At 34.1% G+C, this 20,414-nt stretch overlaps 1 protein-coding gene across 2 annotated transcripts in view; it reads right to left on the bottom strand.

The window, feature by feature from the left end:
- Positions 1 to 20,414, bottom strand: part of tbc1d32 (TBC1 domain family, member 32) — a 67,371-nt gene that overhangs the window by 25,113 nt on the left and 21,844 nt on the right. For both annotated transcript variants that reach the window (XM_028041215.1, XM_028041216.1), the window contains exons 20-27: positions 19,118 to 19,205; positions 17,777 to 17,895; positions 14,134 to 14,253; positions 13,890 to 13,978; positions 8,307 to 8,429; positions 5,791 to 5,899; positions 3,144 to 3,234; positions 2,903 to 3,028 (exon numbers count right to left, since the gene is read on the bottom strand). In XM_028041215.1, the coding sequence (XP_027897016.1) occupies positions 2,903 to 3,028; positions 3,144 to 3,234; positions 5,791 to 5,899; positions 8,307 to 8,429; positions 13,890 to 13,978; positions 14,134 to 14,253; positions 17,777 to 17,895; positions 19,118 to 19,205 (865 nt within the window). The remainder of the gene's footprint in view (positions 1 to 2,902; positions 3,029 to 3,143; positions 3,235 to 5,790; positions 5,900 to 8,306; positions 8,430 to 13,889; positions 13,979 to 14,133; positions 14,254 to 17,776; positions 17,896 to 19,117; positions 19,206 to 20,414) is intronic.

The following is a 20,414-nucleotide window of genomic DNA, read 5'->3' as shown; positions in this document are numbered from 1 at the left end:
TACAACCAACTACACAATATTAGGACTTCTGTAAATAAAAGACAAAATAACAGCTTTGGTCAAAGAAAAAGAAATAAATCTCAAATAGTTACAAGAAAAAAAACTTAGATATTCCATGATGTCAAAAGGTTCTACTTTTTTCAAAAATAAAAACATTAAAAAGTTAGAAATTTCTAATAAAAACAATAGGTTTCCTAAAATATTACAAATGTTGCATCATATTTTTGTAATATTTGAGATCTCAGTTTTCAATTTCTTTTATTTTCAGACATTACAATATTAGAGTTATGTTTTTTATTGCAGATTTATGTTTTTGACTTACAATTTTTCAAAAAAAAAAGTATAAACATTTTTTAATATACCGTACAATCAATCCAAAATATTTAGAAACTGTGGCCTACAATAATTTACCGATCCATACTATAATTTTATTTAATTCCAATAAAATTCTTTTTTGTTTATTATTGAGCAGATAAAATTAAATAGCTCAAAATGTTTGCTTTACAAATGTTTAAAAGACTAATTTTGGCCAAAAGTCTGCACATCATGTTTTGCTTAGTTTGCTACATTATTAATAATCAAGTTATTGATTAAAAACCAATCAGTCACCACAAAGTAGAATAGTTTCAATCTTTCACCTGGTAGCAGGTGAACCTTCATTCCTACGCTGCTAAATAAACATGTAGTGAATCGCAGGATATTTTGTAAACACAGAAGAGTGTAATTACGATCATTTCCCAGCTGTCAGCTGAGGAGACAGCGGTTGATGATCATAACCGTGAGCAGAGTGCAGTCAGCAAATCCAGGCATGACTGAATGCTTCTTATTGAAACGCTGTTGCAGGAGACCAATTAAGAAATCAATAAGCTGATGAGAGAGAGAGCTGCTGAGCATGAAATGGATAAAGCAGTTTTGATGAAAGCTGCTATAGTGAGCGAGTCATTTTTGTCTCCCAAAAGAAAAAAAAAAGACAGGAAGAAATTATATTTTTTAAAGTATATTCTTTAAGATATTTAGCTTAAATGCTAAATGTAACAATTTCCCTTTCTTGGGCTTTTCTTAAAAAGAAAGTGTCAGGTTTTGTGTGGTTATTGACAAGTTAAAAAAAAACCTCCTCTCTGCAGCTGAAGGAAGCTTAAAAGATAATAAATCATCATAATTTATTTTTTTCCTCTGAAAAGCCTCAAATGAGCCCCACAGTGGATGATTTTGTAGGCAATTTCCACCGTGTTCTGATGAAAGGAGTAATCAGCTTCTCCTGATGCTTCATCTGAATATATTTTTGTCTTTCGTCAATCACAGCTATTTACTCCTATATGAGGAAAGTAAGCGTAGGTGCAATTTAAAAAGCGTCAGTCAATGACAGCGATGATGAGTTATTAAAGACAAACGTGGTGATTCAGATTTCTGTAATGTTTGAGAAGAGAGAAAGCCACAAACGCTTTAAAATAAAAACCATCAGCAGGTCACATATAACAGGCATCATGATTCAGCACGTTTAGGATAGAAAATAAACATTTATTTAACTTATCTGACTGGATTCTTTAAAAGTGACCTATTATGCTTCCTTAAACAGGCTAGCTGCCCTGCGACAGACTGGCGACCTGTCCAGGGTGTACCCCGCCTCTCGCCCGGAACGTAGCTGGAGATAGGCACCAGCAACCCTCCCGACCCCATTAGGGACAAGGGTGAACAGAAAATGGATGGATGGATGGATGGAACAGGCTAGCATAGATCTATGGGCAGTACAGAATATATTTATTACATTTTTACACAAAATAATCTTTAGAGAATTAACCTGTTGTCACTTAAATCCAAATAAGCTGCTGCTGGTCACGCAACATTTACACTCTCACATGAAAATGGCTAAACAGATGCGCAATTATACAACCGTACATCTTTGAAAAGCATTAGTAGAGCCTCCTGCACAACCAACAATAATGCAGCAAGTGGTTGCTGGGTGGCAAGTTAACAAGAAAACACTTTGTACAGTACAGCAGTAAAACCAGCTGATCAAATGTGCTGGAGCTCAGCTTGGGTTGCTAGGTGACAGGGCTTCACTTCCCTGGGGTTGCTAGGTAACAGTGCAGCCTTTGGAATGTGACTTAAGAATCAGGAGGTTTTTGAAATGGCTCATAAAACATTAACTTTAGGGTTGTTGTAAACGAATATTTTAGTAATTCAGTATTCTATTGATTATTCTGACGATTAATCAAGTAATCGAATATTCAATTTTTAAAATAATGTATTGGTAAATTCTACCATAACATCAGTGTCACTGTCGGATATCAACATCGGCTCAAATTTTCATATTTGTACATCCCAACGATATTTTTCTATAGTTTAGAAAACTAACTTGTAACAATAATAGTCCCTACACAACCAACAAGAACGCGGCAAGTCAACAACAAAACACTTGTCTTTTCCAGCAGCCATTGTACAGCTGGAGCTCAGCTTGAGTTGCTAGGTAATGGGGCAGAGTGACTTAACATTCAGGAGGATTTTGAAATGGCTTGTTTTCTAGAAGCCAAAAAACACCTGGATGTTCTTTTTCAGTACTTGGGCTGTTTTATAAGCAGTAAATGGATGTATAAAATGGAAGTATAAAAAGTTGAGGTAACTTTTCAGCAAGCAATAAGAGCTTGTTTTAAGCCAATAATCCCTAAATATTGATGAAAAAGTACTAATTCCACTAATTCATCAATATTATGGAATTATTTACCTAAAACAAGCTCCTATATCTTGTTGGAAAGTTACTTGTATGTTAGTTTTGTCTTATTTAAGTGAATTAATTTATTTGCACTAGAAACTAGACAAAAACAAGCTTAAATATTTTCCCTAAAACTAAACGCCATGTTAGAAACTACTGAACAGACAACACCAAATTGATCCAGTAACTCACCTTTCCCAGTTAAAGTGTTGGGTTTTGATTTTATGGCTTTGCAGAAATGTCTTCGGCAGATCTCCAACCAATTCTCCTCACCTTTTGGTTCTTCGGATGAAGCCAGAAATGCACTAATCTCACATTCTGGGGACAAATAAAAGTATGCAAAAAATATGATTAAATGCAAGAAAAACAGAAGTAAAATCATTAAAGTGAATTAAAAACTTTTAATTGCAGCAATTGATGATGTTTCTCTTACCTTGTGTGTCGCTTTTGACCTGTAAGGTTGGAACATAGCAGGACGGAGGAGGATAGCTTAGAAACATCGGCCAAGAGTAAGGAAGTTCTCCCTGGACCAAAGAAAGAAAGAATACATATTTCTAATGTCACAAATATATTAAAATGATTTAAATATCTCACCTTTTGCCCACTAGGACATAAGGTATTTCTTTATTCTGATTAAAATAACTTTTTCTGGACAAAGCCTGTTTAATATCAGAGATTAGAGACAATAGCGTCCGAGGTTTTAAATTTCTTTTTTGCTGAGGCTTTTCGCTCGTGCTGCCATCTGGTAAAAGTGTGAAATTTTTTTTTTCTTTTAATACTTTTCATCATTTCTCATTCAGTGCAGAAGTTATATTTTGTTTTTGACTGAGCTCAGTGGGTGACTTACCAACACAATATGCTCCTGATGTTAATGAGGTTCAGAAAGTCAATTCATTCATTTTCCTGTCAGATGACGCAATCGTTTGAGAAAGTTTGGAAACGATGTTTTTCAGGAAGGTGCCGATGTTTGCAGACATGCAGTATGTTGATTTTGGACTAGTAATGATCTGAATTGGAGACTTGGTGAAGTTTTGTGTCTGAAGTGACTCGTGTTTCAAGCTTCTGTTTGCGTGTATACAAATGTGGACAAAATTATTGTTTTTCTGTTAATAAAAGCCCATAATTGTCACTGAAATAACTTGAAGCGGACAACAAATATCTTTAATATAAATTTGCTGAAAATTATCCAATAAAAATCAGACATTGCTTTTGAATTGTGGTTCAACATGCTGCAAAAAACACAAAATCTTACTAAAGTTTTTCTGTCTAGTTTTCAATTTTTTGCACTTGAAATAAGAAAAAATGAACTTAGAAAAAACTTTTCATCAAGAAATAGTTGCTTGTTTTATGTCAATAATTCTCGAATATTAATAAAAATGTTCAAGTACATTTTGTCAACAATAAAAGGCTGAAATGATTAATCAAATTAATCATGATTAATCAATTACTGAAATAATGACAACTAATTTAGTAATTGATTAATCGTTAACTGGAGTAAACAGGCTCGAAAAAAAGATCCTTTGCTGAAAGAACAAAACAGCTGGAAAGTAATAATTTCAAAACTATACAAAAAAACTCTAAAAACTTTATTTGTTTGGAAATCTCCTCTACCCAAAACTCATCAAGTGACGTTTTCAGCTTCACCTGATTCAAATTCGATACAAAAATATATATTAAGCACTTTGTCCAATAATTAATCCAAAAATAAACAGATTAGTGGGCAGTATTTTTTTTAGCTACAGTTGCATCCTTTGCCACAAATTATCAAGCGTACACCAAAGTAATGTTGTGTTATTGCATTTCAGGCAATCAATCATATTTTTATTTTTGTATTGACAAAAAATAATTGAATTGTTTGACCATTTGCATTTTTTTTCTAACGTCGTGTAAAAAATGCTCAACTTGTTAAAGAAATAATCTGCAGAATAAGCCAATTTTTTTATCTGATTAATCAATTAATCGTTGAGACTAATTTATTCCTAAATTAATCATTAGTTGCATACATGTACATATGTATAGTTTTTGTTTTCTTGTCCACTCATGGATGTTTTTTTCTCATTTGCTTTGGAGGTTTTAAGCAGACAAACATAACAGTCTCTAAACTAATTTCCACTCTCTCCTTTGGAAATAATTTTTATATATATATAATTTCCTTGACCTCAGCATAAATGAGTTCCTGTTTGGGCTCAGCATAAACAACACCTGAATAATTGATATCAATCCTGGAGCATGCTGAATAAATAAGGCTGCATGCTTCAAAGGACGACGGCGGTCGCCTGGTTATCAGTTCGCTCTTTTCATTTGTAACAGCAGCAGCACAAGGGCAGAATGGAAATACGGAGAAAGGTTAATGCTTCAAATGTGAGAATCAAAAATGAAATACTTTTGTTGATCATTATTAATGAAAGGAAGGATTAAGAGGAAGGAAAAGGTCTCCAGTTCACCGAAATGTTTTTACAGTTTATGTACCATCAGCCTTCAGAAACTTCTCTCAATGTTTTTAAAAACTCTTAGAAACTTTATGGAATAGAGTAGAACAAAACTCCTATGTGGAAGTAAAATGATTCACGCTTTTTAATAATGTTTTTACAAGCACGGTTGAAAAATGGAGCCCCTTTTATTCTGATATCCCTAAATTAAATCAAGTGTAGCTAATCATCTAATTAGTAGAGTTTTTCTGTTTGTAATTTAACAAAAGAATAAATCCAGCTCTTCAGTGAAGCTGCCAGAGGTTCGTTAAAGTCATTATAGAGAATTTTAAGGCCAATATTAAATATAAAATTAGGGAAGAAACGATTAATCGTGATGAACTGATTATTCAAATAATCGTCAACTAATTTAGCCACAGATTAATCGTTAACCTGAGTATACAGACTCAAAAAAAGTAGATTTTTTTCCCCAATATTAAGGAATTAAACTTTAAATCAAGCTCCTATATCTTGCTGAAAAATTGCTTCCAAGTTAGTTTACTAAGATATTTGCATATATTAATGCTTATCAGCCAAACAGTAAAATCAAATGTTGGAAATCAGGCCAAACTTTTCATGTTGGTGTGAAAGAAGATAATGTAGGGAGCTGACCTCTTCCAGGGCTCGAGAGGGAAGCCGCCTCTCAGATGGACCTCCGACCACATGAACACGAACCAAGACGTGATTCCTCTCCACTGACAGGCTGTCGATGATGATCGCCCTGAGAAGCAGAGAGAGAGAAGAAGGAATCACAAATTTTATGTTTTAGAATACTAAAATAACAAGTAACATTCATTCACTCAACAAAAAAAGGTCTCCAGAAACCTACTTAAAGGTAGTTAAATCCAAATAAGCTGCTGCTGGCCATGCCCCACAACTCAATGTTTACATTCAGACATGAAAATGGCTGCAAACAGACATGCAATTACTCAACCGTACATCTTTGAAAAGCAGAAGTACCGCCTTCTGCACAAGCAACAAGGAAGTGCAGAAAGTGGTTTCTGAACAGTAAGTCACCAATAAAACACTTGTCTTTTCCAGCAGCCATTGTACAGCGGTAAAACCAGCTGTCCAAGCGTGCTGGAGCTCGGCTTAGGTTGCTAGGTAACAAGGGGAGTTCCAGTGGGGCTGCTAGGTAACGGTGAGGGGCATTGCCTACTGATTTGTGTTGTGACATTCGGAAGGTTTTTGAAACGGATTATTAACTTATTGCCAATAAACATCTGAGTGTTTTTTTGAAGTTTCTTTTTAGAAGCAGTTGAGACACAAATGGAAGAACAAACTGTGGAAAATGTGATTTTTCATAATAGATCCCCTTTAAAAAACACAGCAGTATTTATAGATGACAAAATCAACATGATGAAAATGTTACACTCATTCCTATCCTCCATTTTATTGACAATGAGTGATATGAAAGCCTTTCTGTAACATCTGAAGCCATAAATTACTGCAACCATATCAGTTTGAAAATAAAAGGGTAGGTTGTTTAAATCTCAGCTAAGGTCAGAACATTTCCAATTATAAGGACTAAAAACATCAGTCTGTGGATAGGTCTTATAGTTGAAGCAATTTGGACTCCAGAAACTAATCAAAAAGACTATTTTGTTTTACAGTTCTCTTTCCAAAGGCCAGATTGCTCCAAAATGTTGCATGCTTATGCTTTATTGGTAAAAATATGTCTTAGATGTGAGTTCTGGTGTCATCGATATTAAAAAGGTCAGAGACAAAACGAGGGGATGTGGAGGGAAAGGGGTTAACTCAAAGGTTAAACACCAAAACACAAAGTCAGGATGACACTGAGCTGAAAACACAGAGAGCTGCATAGAATAAACAGAAAAGCTGATGCCAACCATTACAGAAAAAGTACTAAATAAATGAAAAAAAGAGTAAGAAATGAGCGGGCCATCATTCTGTGAAGCTGAGCGAGTTTTCAAACCTGACATGTGAGCGGCTCTTCAGGGCCATCTCCATTTGTAACCAGCAGCAATAGCAGCGCCTCCATTAGAAGAACTCTCAAAGAAACACTTTGGGAAATTGTCTTTTTATTTATCCTTCCTTCCATTTTATTTATTTATTATTCTGAGACATCTAAAGCATGCATTTTTTTTATTAGATCTGAAAGTTTTCTGTCAAATCAAGATGATGCACAAAGAGAATAAAAATGAGGCTAATTTACTGAAATTTCTGACTGTTGGCTTTTAGAAAAGCCGAAACAGACAGTTTGATGTTTTCAATGCAACAAATGCGAGTCCAGATTTCAACATGCAGTTAAAGCAAGAAAGTTTTGAAGTAAAATATTTAGAAATTAAATTTTGTCATCATTGTTTTAAAGGGTAGCACCAACATTTTATTAACGTTGGTGTTTAATTACGTAATTTAAGTTGGTTTGTGCATAAAGAAAGAAAAAAAGATTGTAATAAAGTAGATTTTGAATGTTTACCAATATGTTTGGTCTGAAAAGCCTCTAAATATATTTTTTAACTTGTTTATTCACCATATTAGCGAGTTATTCCTGGGGTTCACACCACAAACATTATAAAATATAGCTGCAAACTCAGCGTGGCTCCTTCAGACTAGCCAGCAGCAATTAGCAAACGCCTGGTGAAACTGCAGATGAACTGAGTTCATTATAGGAGCTACTTCTCAGTGAAACGCTGGTAAAAACGTTGATAAAGGGCTAATAGAGAAGCAATGTTGTGATGACTGCGTGAAGGTGGAGTTTCAGAAAGAGCAGGAGTTTCTTAAAGAGACAGAGGCCCAATTTCAAGGCATTAAATTACAAAGTCTAATTTCTTTTAAGTCATATTTGATATGCGGCATTGTTGTGCTATAAAATGATTCTACATAATACTGCCCCTTTAAAGATGTTTTTCAGGTAATACTACGTCTTTATTCTGCTAATATTATGATCGTATTATTGTAATAAAACTTCCTGTAGTTTTATTACAATGATGAATATTCTTGAAAATATTTCATCATTTGTAATTCTGAGCTGTTTTGAAAAAAAAATAGAGAGTTTATTTACAAGCCTCATTTGTAATTAAATCAGAATTTAAACTACCAACATTAACTGACCCGGCTCTGTGTGAACCGAGTTTTCATCTAACTCTGCGTTTCTGGCTTCGTACCCGTCTGTGGCGTCTTGGTCAGCGACGTTTTCCCTCTGACTCTGCAGCAGCGTGCAGCAGATGTTGTACTGGCTCTCCAGCAGCAGGAAGGAGTCCAAGCAGCAGCAGAGCACACTGAGCAGTCTGCAGCGATGCACACAAACCCAAAACAAAGACACGAAATTACAGACACGCCTGGCAGACCGAGATACTGCATCAGAACGGCACTACAGAGAATTACAAACTTTAATTTAGTGCATACTGCACTGCAGGGCAGAAACACATGGGCAAAGACTCAGTTTGGACTTTTTCTTTTTGTCCCCTGGCCTTTTGTCTGCTCGTATTAGGTCAGCCAGCACAGCTTGTTAAAGCCAATTGAGAGCTTTGTCAAGTGGGAGCCTTCGGGAAAACATTCACGGTTCATTTTCAGCTGCTGGTAATGACAGCAGGCTCAGACAGGCTGATAAGATCCAGCGACATTTTGAAATATTGAGAGAGCTGGAAAACAAAGCAAGCGCTCGGATTTAAACCAACATGTCTGTCCCGGTGAGAGTAGAAAAATTACAAAATATTCTGAAAATCGGCTCCGTTTTATCCGTCTGACTGATTTCAGCCTAAGCCTGTCACAATAAGACGATAAAATGTCCCAGAAGTTATTGAGACATTTTGTTATTCTTATTGTTTTGAGACCATTATCAACAGTAACATAGTGGTAATAATGCAAGAACACATTCTCAAAAATCAATGCACTTTCAATCCTAACAAAAATGTGACACAAAAACTGGAAGACATTTTAAATATCAAAAATAAATAAACAAAACAACAAATAAAATAAATTATGAAGTCAATGAAATTGTCCTTCAAAAGAAAAACATCTGAGACTAAAACACCAGATTGAAGACTTTTATCATCCAGTTTTTGGTAGAAAAAGAGAAAAGACAAAAACAATAAATTACACAAATGGACATTATTGAGCTCGTTTTAATTTATCTCATAGCAACCGGCCTTTAATTTCCGTCTCATCCTCTGCAGTTTTGTGGTAATGTAGCCATAATATGCTGATAGTTTTCCATGTTGTGTGATCAGAGTCGGAGTGTTTGTGGATCTTTGGAGGTTTCTTTGTGACTGACGGCTCGGTTCACTCTTTCTGACAGCTGAACATCAGGAAGCGAAGAGTTTGTCAGGAACTTCTCACCCTCAGTTTGAAACAATGAAGCAAACCTGCAGCTCTCCGTTTGAGGCGGATGCTTTAAACCCACCAAGACTGTGAGTTTAACAGAGGAAAAGCCTGATTAACATCTGTTTCTTTTCTTTAAAGCTGACCTTTTAGGATTCCTTTAACATGTTAAGATGGGTGAAACAAAAGATCAATTTTTTTGCAGAAAATCATTCTTAGATAATGAGATTTTAGTTTTGTTTTAGGGTGTCTTGTCACTTTAAATCCAAATAAGCTACTCAACTCAACATTTACACTCGCACATGAAAATGGCTGCAAACAGAGGCGCAATTATACAACCTTACATCTTTGAAAAGCAGAAGTGGTGCCTCCTGCACAACCAACAAGAATGCACCAAGAGATTTCTGTATGTAAAGTCAACACTTTGTACAGTGCAAACTACGTTTTTTTTTTTAGCCTTTTTCTGAGTTTATATATTCCAGTTAACCATTAATCGATTATTTAATGATTAATCGTTTCAGGTCTGCAGGGTGCGAGAGATGCTGTAGTAGTGCAAAAGCCTTTTCATTTACATTCAGGTATATTCCGAATGTAAATATAACCGTTTTTAGAGCGAATCTTAAGTATTAGCAGAGTTTAGCTTTTCTGTCGACTCTAATCTCCACAAATAAAAAATTGTGAACAGTTCATTTTATAATCATGTTTCCACAACATCAATAAAGAGTTTAATTCAATAATTCCCTTTTGTGAGGTTGAAATATCGTCACTCAAGGTGAACTGGACAAATTATTTGATTAAACGTTGAAAGATGTGCATGAAACAACAAACCGTTTATTTATTAAAGAAACAAACTAAATGACCTTAAGCCACCAGATAGCTAAAAGTAAAGCAATTAATAATGTAGCAGATTATAATGAAATCAAGCTGAACAGAGTTTGGTTCTCCAACCGTATTAACTAGATTAGTTTAGAGCGGAATAAAATCATCAAAACAATTTAAACTGAGAATGAGATCTGGTTGCTATGACAACAAAGAGGCTTCCAGTACAAAGGAAGCTCAAGGATTTTAGTCGTCATTAGTTTGATCATCCAGAGATTTTGAGGTTTTGTTTTGTTTCCAGCACTTGAGCAAAGATACAATTATATGAAAGTGACTGTTGGTTATTAAACCTGAAATGAGCTCAGTAAATGTAAGATTTATGATTTGAGGACTTTAGTTTTAACAGACGGGGTTGTGTACAGGACTTAGAAAAAAAATGTAGAAATAAGAAAAATGTGATTCTTTTTCAAAATGTTTAATTGATTTTTCAAATAAAAACTACTAATATTTAGCATTTTTAAAAGTAGCTTTATATGTTGAATCAAATAAAGCTTGATGTATTTTTGCATGTTGAAAACTAATTAAATTTTGTATTTGTAAAAAGATATTTTATAAATTTATAAAGAAATTCTTTGAATGTTTTTAAGATGAAGCCACTAGTTCTACATATGTTTGATTGGCTAGAAAACTGATCAGAACCTGATACAGAATCTATGGTGTCAAGATTAAGATGAGTACAAGATGGGGAATGGACAAGAAACGTTCTCCTGTGTTTGAAAAGTTGAAAATTTGCTTTAAAAAAAACTTCAACATTTTGAGATTAATCTAAAAGATTTTTGAGAAAAAAACCTGGAAATTTCTCAATCTAAAAGTAAAAAATCTTCAACTTCTGAAACTCAAATTTCCCAAATTTTTCATGAAAATATTTTTTATTAATCTCAAAATTTTGGAAGTCATCATAGATGTGAGATGCAAGAACTACTAACTGAGTTTGAAAATATTAATATTCTAAACTTTTCACACTCAAAAATTCCCAAGTTTTTTCAAGAAAAGTTCTAAGATTAATCTCAAAACTTTGGATGCCGTCGTAGATCCAAAACGCAAAAATCACTGAGTTTCAAAAGTCAAAGATTTTACTGAAATTTTCACTTTTTTGTCTAAAAAATGTTTGAGATTAACGTCAAAATTTCTGAGTTTTTCCAACAAATTTTTGGACTTTTCAAGCTCAAAAATCTCCAAGTTGTTTCTAGAAAATTTCTGAGAATCTTAAATCTTCTTGTCTAGCATTTTCAACTCAGAAATTTCCTTGTTGAATCAAATAAATCTTGATTTATGTTTGTATGTGGAAAACAAACGTTTTAATAAAGTGTTTGTAAAAATGTCGTTATGGACACAGATGTGCCACCAAAATTAATCTAAAAAAATTTCCAGAAAAAAACTTTTGAAACTCAAAAATGTCCTTGTTTACTTTTTTTTTTTAATCTAAAAATTTCTGAGTTTTTCCCAACAAACGTTTGACTTTTCAAACTTAGAAATTTTAAAGTTCTTTCTAGAAAATTTCCAAGATTAATCTCGAAATTTCTGAGTTTTTTTTCTGGCCGTCAGATCCAGATCAAGAATCCAAGGACAAGAACAAAAATCTAGTATCTGCCGAAAATCTCTTTCACAAATTGCTAAATTCTGTATTTGAATTATTACTGTAAAAATCAACTGGGGAAAAAGGGACGTGTACAGATACATGTAGAAAATAATCAATATAACAAATAAATTCCCCCCAGTTCCTCTAAAGACAGCCGACACTCAAGAGGAGAAAGAATAACACTCTTTACTACAGCTAAACAACCTGAAGCTGTAATCTATTATTCATTACCTGACATCCATGATACATGATCAGCTGAGCGCACTACAAGGCTGGGTCTCACATTCCTGTCTACGGTGGGCAGATAATCACAAAAGGTGATAATATATCCGAGTTGGATCTCAGGTAAGGCAAAGTCATTTAAACGGCTGCACAGACCAGAACCATTAGTAAAAGCCATGAAGGATTTCACCCTGAAACCCAATGAGAGCGCTCAGGAATAAAACGAGCAGGTCAGGAAAACGCTGGTTTTCTGCATTTATTACTATTACTGCATTTTCTGCTCCTTTCACTGCAGTTTGGGTCACTGTTTAAATAAGATACAGAGGCCTATAAAAGATAGTGTTACAATCGTTTTATTTCACCAGGTATGTGTATGAAGCAACTACATCAGAAATGTAAACATGGCAGGATTTGAGTCATTGATAGCAAGATGGCTAATGGAGTGCATTGAGTGGCGCATTGAGCGGCGCATTGAGTGCAGGTTTGCCAGTTAATGTGTCGGTCCGGGCGGTAAACGAACGGAGCGGTTTGTTCCCTCGGCCTCTGGATGTTAGTAGGAATGGGCCGAAACAGAGTGAGTCGGCAAGACTCCAAACGAGCCGAGGCTGATGTGGCTTAGAAAGCTTTTAACGACTCAAAGAAACGCACAGAGGTCACATGATACTTCTGCACATACAAAGGGAAACAAGCAAGAATAAATTTTTTTATTTTTTTTTTTTACTTTAAGGATCGTCAAAGATTCGTCTAAGGCAACTCTGCAAAACAAAATGCTACCAAGTATTTTTGTCTAGTTTCTGGTGCAAATATCTTACTATGCTTGAAATAAGACAAAATTAACTTACAAGTAACTTTCAGCAAGAGGTTAAGTCAATAATTCCTTAATATTGATGAAAAAGTACTAGTTCCATTGTTACAGGTGAAATATTCTGAAAGTGTAACTGACACTTTTTGATCAACATTCAGGAATTATTAACTTATAACAGGCGGTAATTTTCTAGTTTTCTTAAGTTTTTTCTTATTTAAAGCAAACTAAGATATTTGCAATAGAAACTAGACAAAAAAAGATTTTGTTTTTTTGCAGTGAAGAGTGTTAAAAATGGGGCACCAGGGGCTGTTTGCGGCTCCATTACTTATTTTCTGTAGTCTTGGATCTATGGTTACAATCCTAAATGGCAGAATAGGTCCAAAAATAAAAAGTCAGAAATGTTGACACTAATTTCAGAAATTTTCTAGAAAAATCTTTTGGAAATTTATGAGCTTGAAAAGTGGAAACTTTTTTACTTTTGGAAGTTTTCTGAGTTTTTTTCTAGAAAATTTCTGAGAATAATCAAAAAATGTTTTGTGATTTTCATCTACAGTAGCCCTAATGTGCTGTGATACAAATCAGAGATAAAACCTTTTATTTAAAATCACAATATATTTGGTGATTTTATTAAAAATGACATTTTTTGGACACCCCTGATGAAAAGTGAAAGAAACCATTTTTCTATTCATTTATTTTAAGTGGGTTTTTTTTTTCATTTTAACCAGCAGTCTCACTGAAGGAGCGAGTTACTCATAAATACCCGCAGAGCCGGGCTTATTTCGATCTTATCCAGAAAAATCCTTTCATCAATCTCCCAAAGCCGCTAATCAAAGTGGAAGGCTGCTAATGCCGCAGACTGAGGGGAGTGAGTGTGTGCTAATCCCATATCATGTGCTTCCCCCCTCCGATGTCAAGCTATATGGGAAAAAACACTCATCTCACCTCAGGCCGAAGACGTGCGACTGTTCGTACTGGAACAGCGAGTGGATCTTCACATCCGAATCCACGGCAACCAGCCTGTCAATCAAATCCTGAAACAAGAAGCAAAACAAAAACTGAGCAGAGTAAGGTTTAATGGAAGGCCTTTGTGCTTTCCACTCACTCCCGCTGGTACGTGTGGGTGTGAGTGGAAGGATGAATCGAAGCGCAAAGACGCCCTCTGCTGGTCGGGAAGGGAACTGCTCACAGGTATGGAGGATGGGATTTCTCTCAGGCTGTATTCGCTCTTGTTCGCCAACGGCTGTCGGCACAGAAGCTCCCAAACGGAGGAGGAGGAAGACAGGAGGTTGATCAGGGACAGGAAGGACTGGGGACACAGAAACAACAAGCTGGTAAAAAATACTAAAAATTTAATAGAAATTAGGAATGCACCAATCCACGTTTTTCACTTCCGATACCAATACTTGAGGTTCATTCATGAATTTAAGCAAAAATGCTTCAGCTAATTCTGTATCTCACTTACAAGAACCATTAAAAGTTATTTAAAAATGTCAAACTGATCATTTTTATTAAGAACAATGTCAATTTTAAAAGACTTCATGATGGAACAATTGTCTAGAAGGTTTGAATTAGGGATGCACCGATCCACTTTTTTCACTTCTTATACCGATATCTGAGGCTTAGCATCAGCCGATACAGAAAAACGATGCTTAATTGACTTGAAAACTTTTTTTCTTTTTTTTTTAAACAGACATTTATTTGGTAACTTTGCACCAGTACAGCACATTTCAATAGCATCACAGTCTTGGTCAAACATGTAAAAGCAACTTTAATTTGTTCAGTCAGTGCACTTTAGAGTTATAACAGCCAATTTAAAGTAAATAATGAAGAGACATGTAAACAAACATATAAACAAATAAAGTGCAACAAACTTTTAAAATGGTTCAGAAAGTGCAAGGAATTCTAGATATAATGTAAAACAAACAATAAAACATGACGTAGCTCAAAATATAGAGTTAGACTGAATAGATCTGTCCTTATTGATCAGGGGCATCGTCACTGATATCCGATCACATGCAACTGCAGTGATTTTTATTAAAAATAAATAAAACTCAAGGTACAAATTTGAATTTATTGTGGATTTGCCTCAATTCTTCCATGTTTTTTAAATCATTCTTGCTTGCAAACGATTGAGGGGAAGTTTTTGCAAAGAATGTGTTTTAACTAACGTTAAGATTATTATCAAAGTATATTAGGCTTTCATAAATTTATAAAATAATAATTCAAATGCAAAAAAAAAAGAAAATATATAGGATGAATTATAGGCCAACATGTTTTATTTCCATAAATTAACAGATTAAGTAGATATTTAAGATAATATTCTTAAAGTAAAGATGCTGTGAAACCAGAACTTGTTTTATTTTGTGTTTCCTGTGGATTCTGGTGAAAATCAGAGACTTTCCACACGGTTTGTTGGGCTTTGAGGATTTCCTGAATACAACCTGGCAGCTGACACGCTGATAAGGCTGGCTTTAACGCCGCCGGTGGCAGGGTTGGGGTCAAAGTTCACAGTTCACTGACGGTCTGGATTCAGTCGGCCAGTTTCACAATTCGGCTGCACGCAACCTGACGCTTCAAGTTGAATTATTTAGACTCTTCTAGGCGAGAAAAGAGAGAAACATTCGGTGCAAAAGGAAACTAAAACGTTTCCACCCACATTTCCAAATTTACAGAATTTAATTTCTACATTTTTTCTTATAGCTGAGGACATTTGAGTCCAAAAACGTTAGTGGTTGGGTTGTTATCTGTACATTTAAACATCAGGAATAAAACTCTAGTAAAAGGGTTTTTTACACTGCAAAAACTAAATATTACCAACTACTTTTAATCTAATTTCTACTGCAAAAATGTTAGTTTTGTTGTATTTCAAGTGTATTAACTTACAAGAAACTTTTCAGCAAGATATAGGAGCTTGTTTGAAGTAATTAATCTTTAATATTGATGAAAACCTAGTAGTTTAACTGGCAGATTATTTCACTTATAACATGGAAAAAAATATTGAGATAAGTGGAATAATCCTCCAGTTGAACTAATACTCCTTTTAATCAATATTAAGGAATTATTTACTTAAAACTAGTTTCTATAACCAGTTGAAAAGCTACCTGCAGGTTAGTTTTGTTTTACTTCAAGTGTACCAATATATTTACAGAAGAATATGTCATTTACTGAGTAACTGATCAAAAATAAACTATTACTTAAAAAAGAAGCCATGTGGCAATGTTGTTATTTTAGATATCAAATTGAAAATAATTAATAAAATTGCATAAGTACATGATACAATCAGGCAAAATAACGTTTTCATTTTCTTTCAGTTTAAAACTTTAACAAAAACTGCAAGTTTGTTTTGCTTAAAACAAATGTGATCTTCATTTATTGCAGTTACTCACAGTGGATAAAGTATTCAGAAATTTACTCACTTAATATTAAAGTTACTGAAGTAAAAGTAACAAATATAGTGTAATAAAGTCGTTTTTTTCCAAAAGAAGTAAATGTAACTGGTTGCTGTCCAACTCTGGCCACAACGCTAAAAAAACCTTTTATATTTAAATTTATCTTTGGGATTATTAAAGTATTTATGAATTTATGGAGGAACCAACAAGTAACACAATGTAATTTGAATTATTCCACATTTCTCCACCATAGTTTGTGAAACCTTCTTGAAACAGCAAAATAAAATCAGTTGTTTGCAGTTCATAAATTTGCCACTAGATGTCACCGTGTCATTTAGAATATTAAGTGAATTCTCCAATAAATATCACTAAAATTAAGTGATTTGTTGTTGTTTTTTAATGAATAAATACACTGAACTATTAATGTGTTCCTAAGCAGCTGCAGTAATTTAAGTAGAGATGCACCGATAGAAACATTTTGGCCGATATCGGTGTTTGACAATAACGTTACTGAAACTTTTTTTTAATTTCAGACTTGAAGTCCAACAAAAACAAAAAGAATAAACTAACAAACAACCAAACCGATATACAAATATTGACCAGTCCATATATTGATGATATTATGATATTGATGATATATTATATATATTTTCCAACCCTTCCAACGCTGAAAGAATAAAAATAAAAATCTGCTTCAGTTAAACACCCCACAATCCTGCGCTGCAGTACTATTTCTGTCAAATAAATAAATGACAAGATTTTTCACTTGTGGGATCAATACCAATATTTCAAACATTGACACCGATGTTGATGCAGATGTGATTCATCCCTGGTTTAACCAAACTTATTTCTGAGCTAAATTACAGAGAAACCATATGCTGCCATATGTAGCTTTATTTCTTCGTAACTGACTCAAACTTTAATGTAGGAAAGTCGATCAAATGAACAAAATTATGAGCTTTAGTAGTTCTCAGCTTAAAAAACTAAGAAAAATGTAAAATCTTCTGGAAATATATTGTGTAAAGAAACAGTTTGAAAGACAATATGACCTTTAAATGTGGTTTAAATTTCTCTTTTTATGCAGATTTTGGGGCCCTAACCAGATTTTAATCCCCCCCCAGCTCATACCAACATGTCAACAGATGTTTCACCATTGTGTGTAACGTACCTATTATTTGTAAGTAGTTTAAAAATGCTCCAATTATTTAGCATTTTGAAAAACGGAGTGATATTAAAATGTAGCAATTTAACTATTTGACAGTAATAATGAATTTAAATTTACGTAAAATGTGTCTATTACTACTAAATAAACAAAATGAGATTCACATTATCTTCTTACATAAAAATAAACATTTGTAATAAAAAGTACAGCTGTTGAGGCGACCATAAGCAGCCGCTCAACTCGCGTATGCTTTGGGCCGGCTCTGTCCATGCGCTTACCTTGAGGCAGCTTCTGTCTATGGAGTCCATGGGGGTCGGTTTGGGCCGGACGACTCTGGCGTCGTCACTTCCACATTCGAGAGCCGACCACAGATCCACAACCAGCAATCTGACAAAACCTAGAGATAAAAAAAATATATATATCTTTCCCAACGCAGAAATTCAACCGTCAGGAAAACTTTTAGCGAAAACAAAAACAAGTGTAGCACCACTTATAGATGTAAACTGGATTAGGATGAACACAGCGGAGAAAAGTTGCCTAATGATTTGAAACATCAGCATTTTTATCTTAAGCATCTTCAGTTTAAGATAGAAGTTTTATTTACATTTATTGAAAATTAGGCTCACAAGATTGATTTTGTTGGTAACTTTCTGTAATCTACAGAAAATGCAAAATATATAAACACTCCTTGTGTTTTAATAAATATTCATTACCAAGTTGCACATCATTCAAATCCTGTTTGTAGCTTTGACACATTTTCAGAATTAATTTTTAGTTGATTTTCCAGTTTCTATAAAATCAAAATCTCATCAAGTAATTTAGTGCAAATATTTTAGTAAATTTGAAATAAGACAAAACTAACAAACTTTTCAGCTAAATATAGGAACTTAAGTCAATAATTTCACTTATAAAATGGGGAAAATGCCTTGTTCACCAATATTAAGGAATTATTTACTTTAAAAAGCTCCTATTTTTTGCTGAAAAGTTACTTGTAAGCTAGTTTTGTCTTATTTTAAGTGTATAAATATATTTCCACTAGAAACTAAACCAAAAATACTTGGTAAGATTTTGTGTTTCTGCAGCTTGAAAGCCTTAATTTCACTTCACATTTTTTTTTTTTATTGTGGTCAAATATTTCAATCTTTGTCTTAAACTATAAATTTTTACTCCAGAATAGATTTGGCTCATTAATTTGAGCAGTTTTGAGTCGATAGCATTGATTCTGGAGCAGCAGCGACTCACCGGCCAGATAATCCGACTTAATCTTGTTAAGTTGAGACATTTTTAAAGATTTAGCATCACTTATCAAAAGATTTAAATGAATCTATAAACCATCTAAGTTTGAGACTATTCTAAATAAATTCACTTCTTGTTTTAAAACTCACTGAAATTTTAAGTTGTATAAACTAAAGACCTTTCTGAATGAATACGTACAAACGTTTCACAATAAATTCACAATATTTCCTCTTTTTATACCAAAATGCACCCAAATTTGACAGTGAACAACTCCAGAGACGACCAACAACAAAATTCTTCACAGCAGCTGCACAAATTTCCAATTCAAGCCTCAAGCATCCCAGCTGGCAAGTGTGTGTTTGTACAAATGAGCACTTTGTTACCTGAGCTGTGCAGAGCTGCAACCCCTGGAGCGGTCGCCGCTACCTGTGTCACCATCACTCCGTATCCAAACTTCTCACAGCGACTCACCTTCAGCAAAAACACGAGCAAGAAGAGGCAAAACTGTTCAACTATACAGCTGGGTGCAGAAACAAGCTATTAAAGGAGCAGAAATAAAACACATTCAAGAAATTTAATTAATTTCAACAAAATTTAAAACAAATAGCCAAAATAAAATAAAATCACGTGCTGTAATTAAAGTGCAATGTCCAACAGAAACAGTAATTACAAAACCGTGCAGAGGATGTCAGCAAATTGGGTCCAAAGGGAGTTGACTGAGATTTGCATGTAAGACTGGGCATATGCGTGTCTACAATATAAATCTTACAAATCCTGCTTCAGTATCCGAGCACCAGCTGAATACTAAACAGATAAACAGACTTTAGTAAACAACACTGCGTCCTTCAGGAGGAGGAGGATCAACAAAACAAATGCATTCTTCAGGAAAAACAAAGATGTGAGAAACAGTTCAGGAACAAATGTTTTAAAGATGAAGCAGAAGAAACAGAGCAGCTTCTGCATGTTTGTGCTGCTTAATTACTGAAAGATACAATTCAAATGTGTTTTTTATTCTTTGGTTAAGGCTAAACCTTTGATTTACAGGGATTTGTAAAAGTTTGAAATATTTAATTTATGAGATTTTCAATGGATTTTACAACTACACATCTGAAAAGTGCGGAATACATTTAACCACATTGGATTCTCCTGTTTTAAAGGAATTCACCATTAGGTATCACAGTAAACTTTGTCTGAGAAACATTTATTTAAAATATAAAAACACTGCAGCAGGCTGTTTGGTTTTCATAAATTTAAATAAATATGCTACAGCGCTAGCTAGCTCCGTCCAGCCAGAACAGTAATTTTTATGCAATAAGTAACGTTCAGCTGTTTAAACTTGAACCAAAACGCATTGAAAAAGAAGCCAAGGCAGAAATGACAACAGGAAAATGAAGATGAGGAGATAGTCGGCCAAGAACATCAGCTGTTTATGTTGGAAATGCTACTAAAAAGAAGAATATATGCTGCAAATAGCTCCAGTTTCAGACTCAAACTGTTTATGTTAAGCATTAAATTTCCTCAAATATATTAGAACGGTGCGTTACAAAGACTTAAAGATACTTCGTTCACTCGTTAAACACACATTATCTTCCGATTTGTTTTGATTTTGTGCCAGCTGCTGATAATGGTGTAAAATATAATAAAGTAATTACATATCACAAACAACAACTTTTATGTTAA

The sequence above is a fragment of the Xiphophorus couchianus genome, chromosome 15 (genome assembly GCF_001444195.1).
Source record: "Xiphophorus couchianus chromosome 15, X_couchianus-1.0, whole genome shotgun sequence".
NCBI lineage: Eukaryota > Metazoa > Chordata > Actinopteri > Cyprinodontiformes > Poeciliidae > Xiphophorus > Xiphophorus couchianus.
Note: the sequence above shows the minus strand (reverse complement) of the source record. Positions and strands in the feature narration are given on the sequence as shown.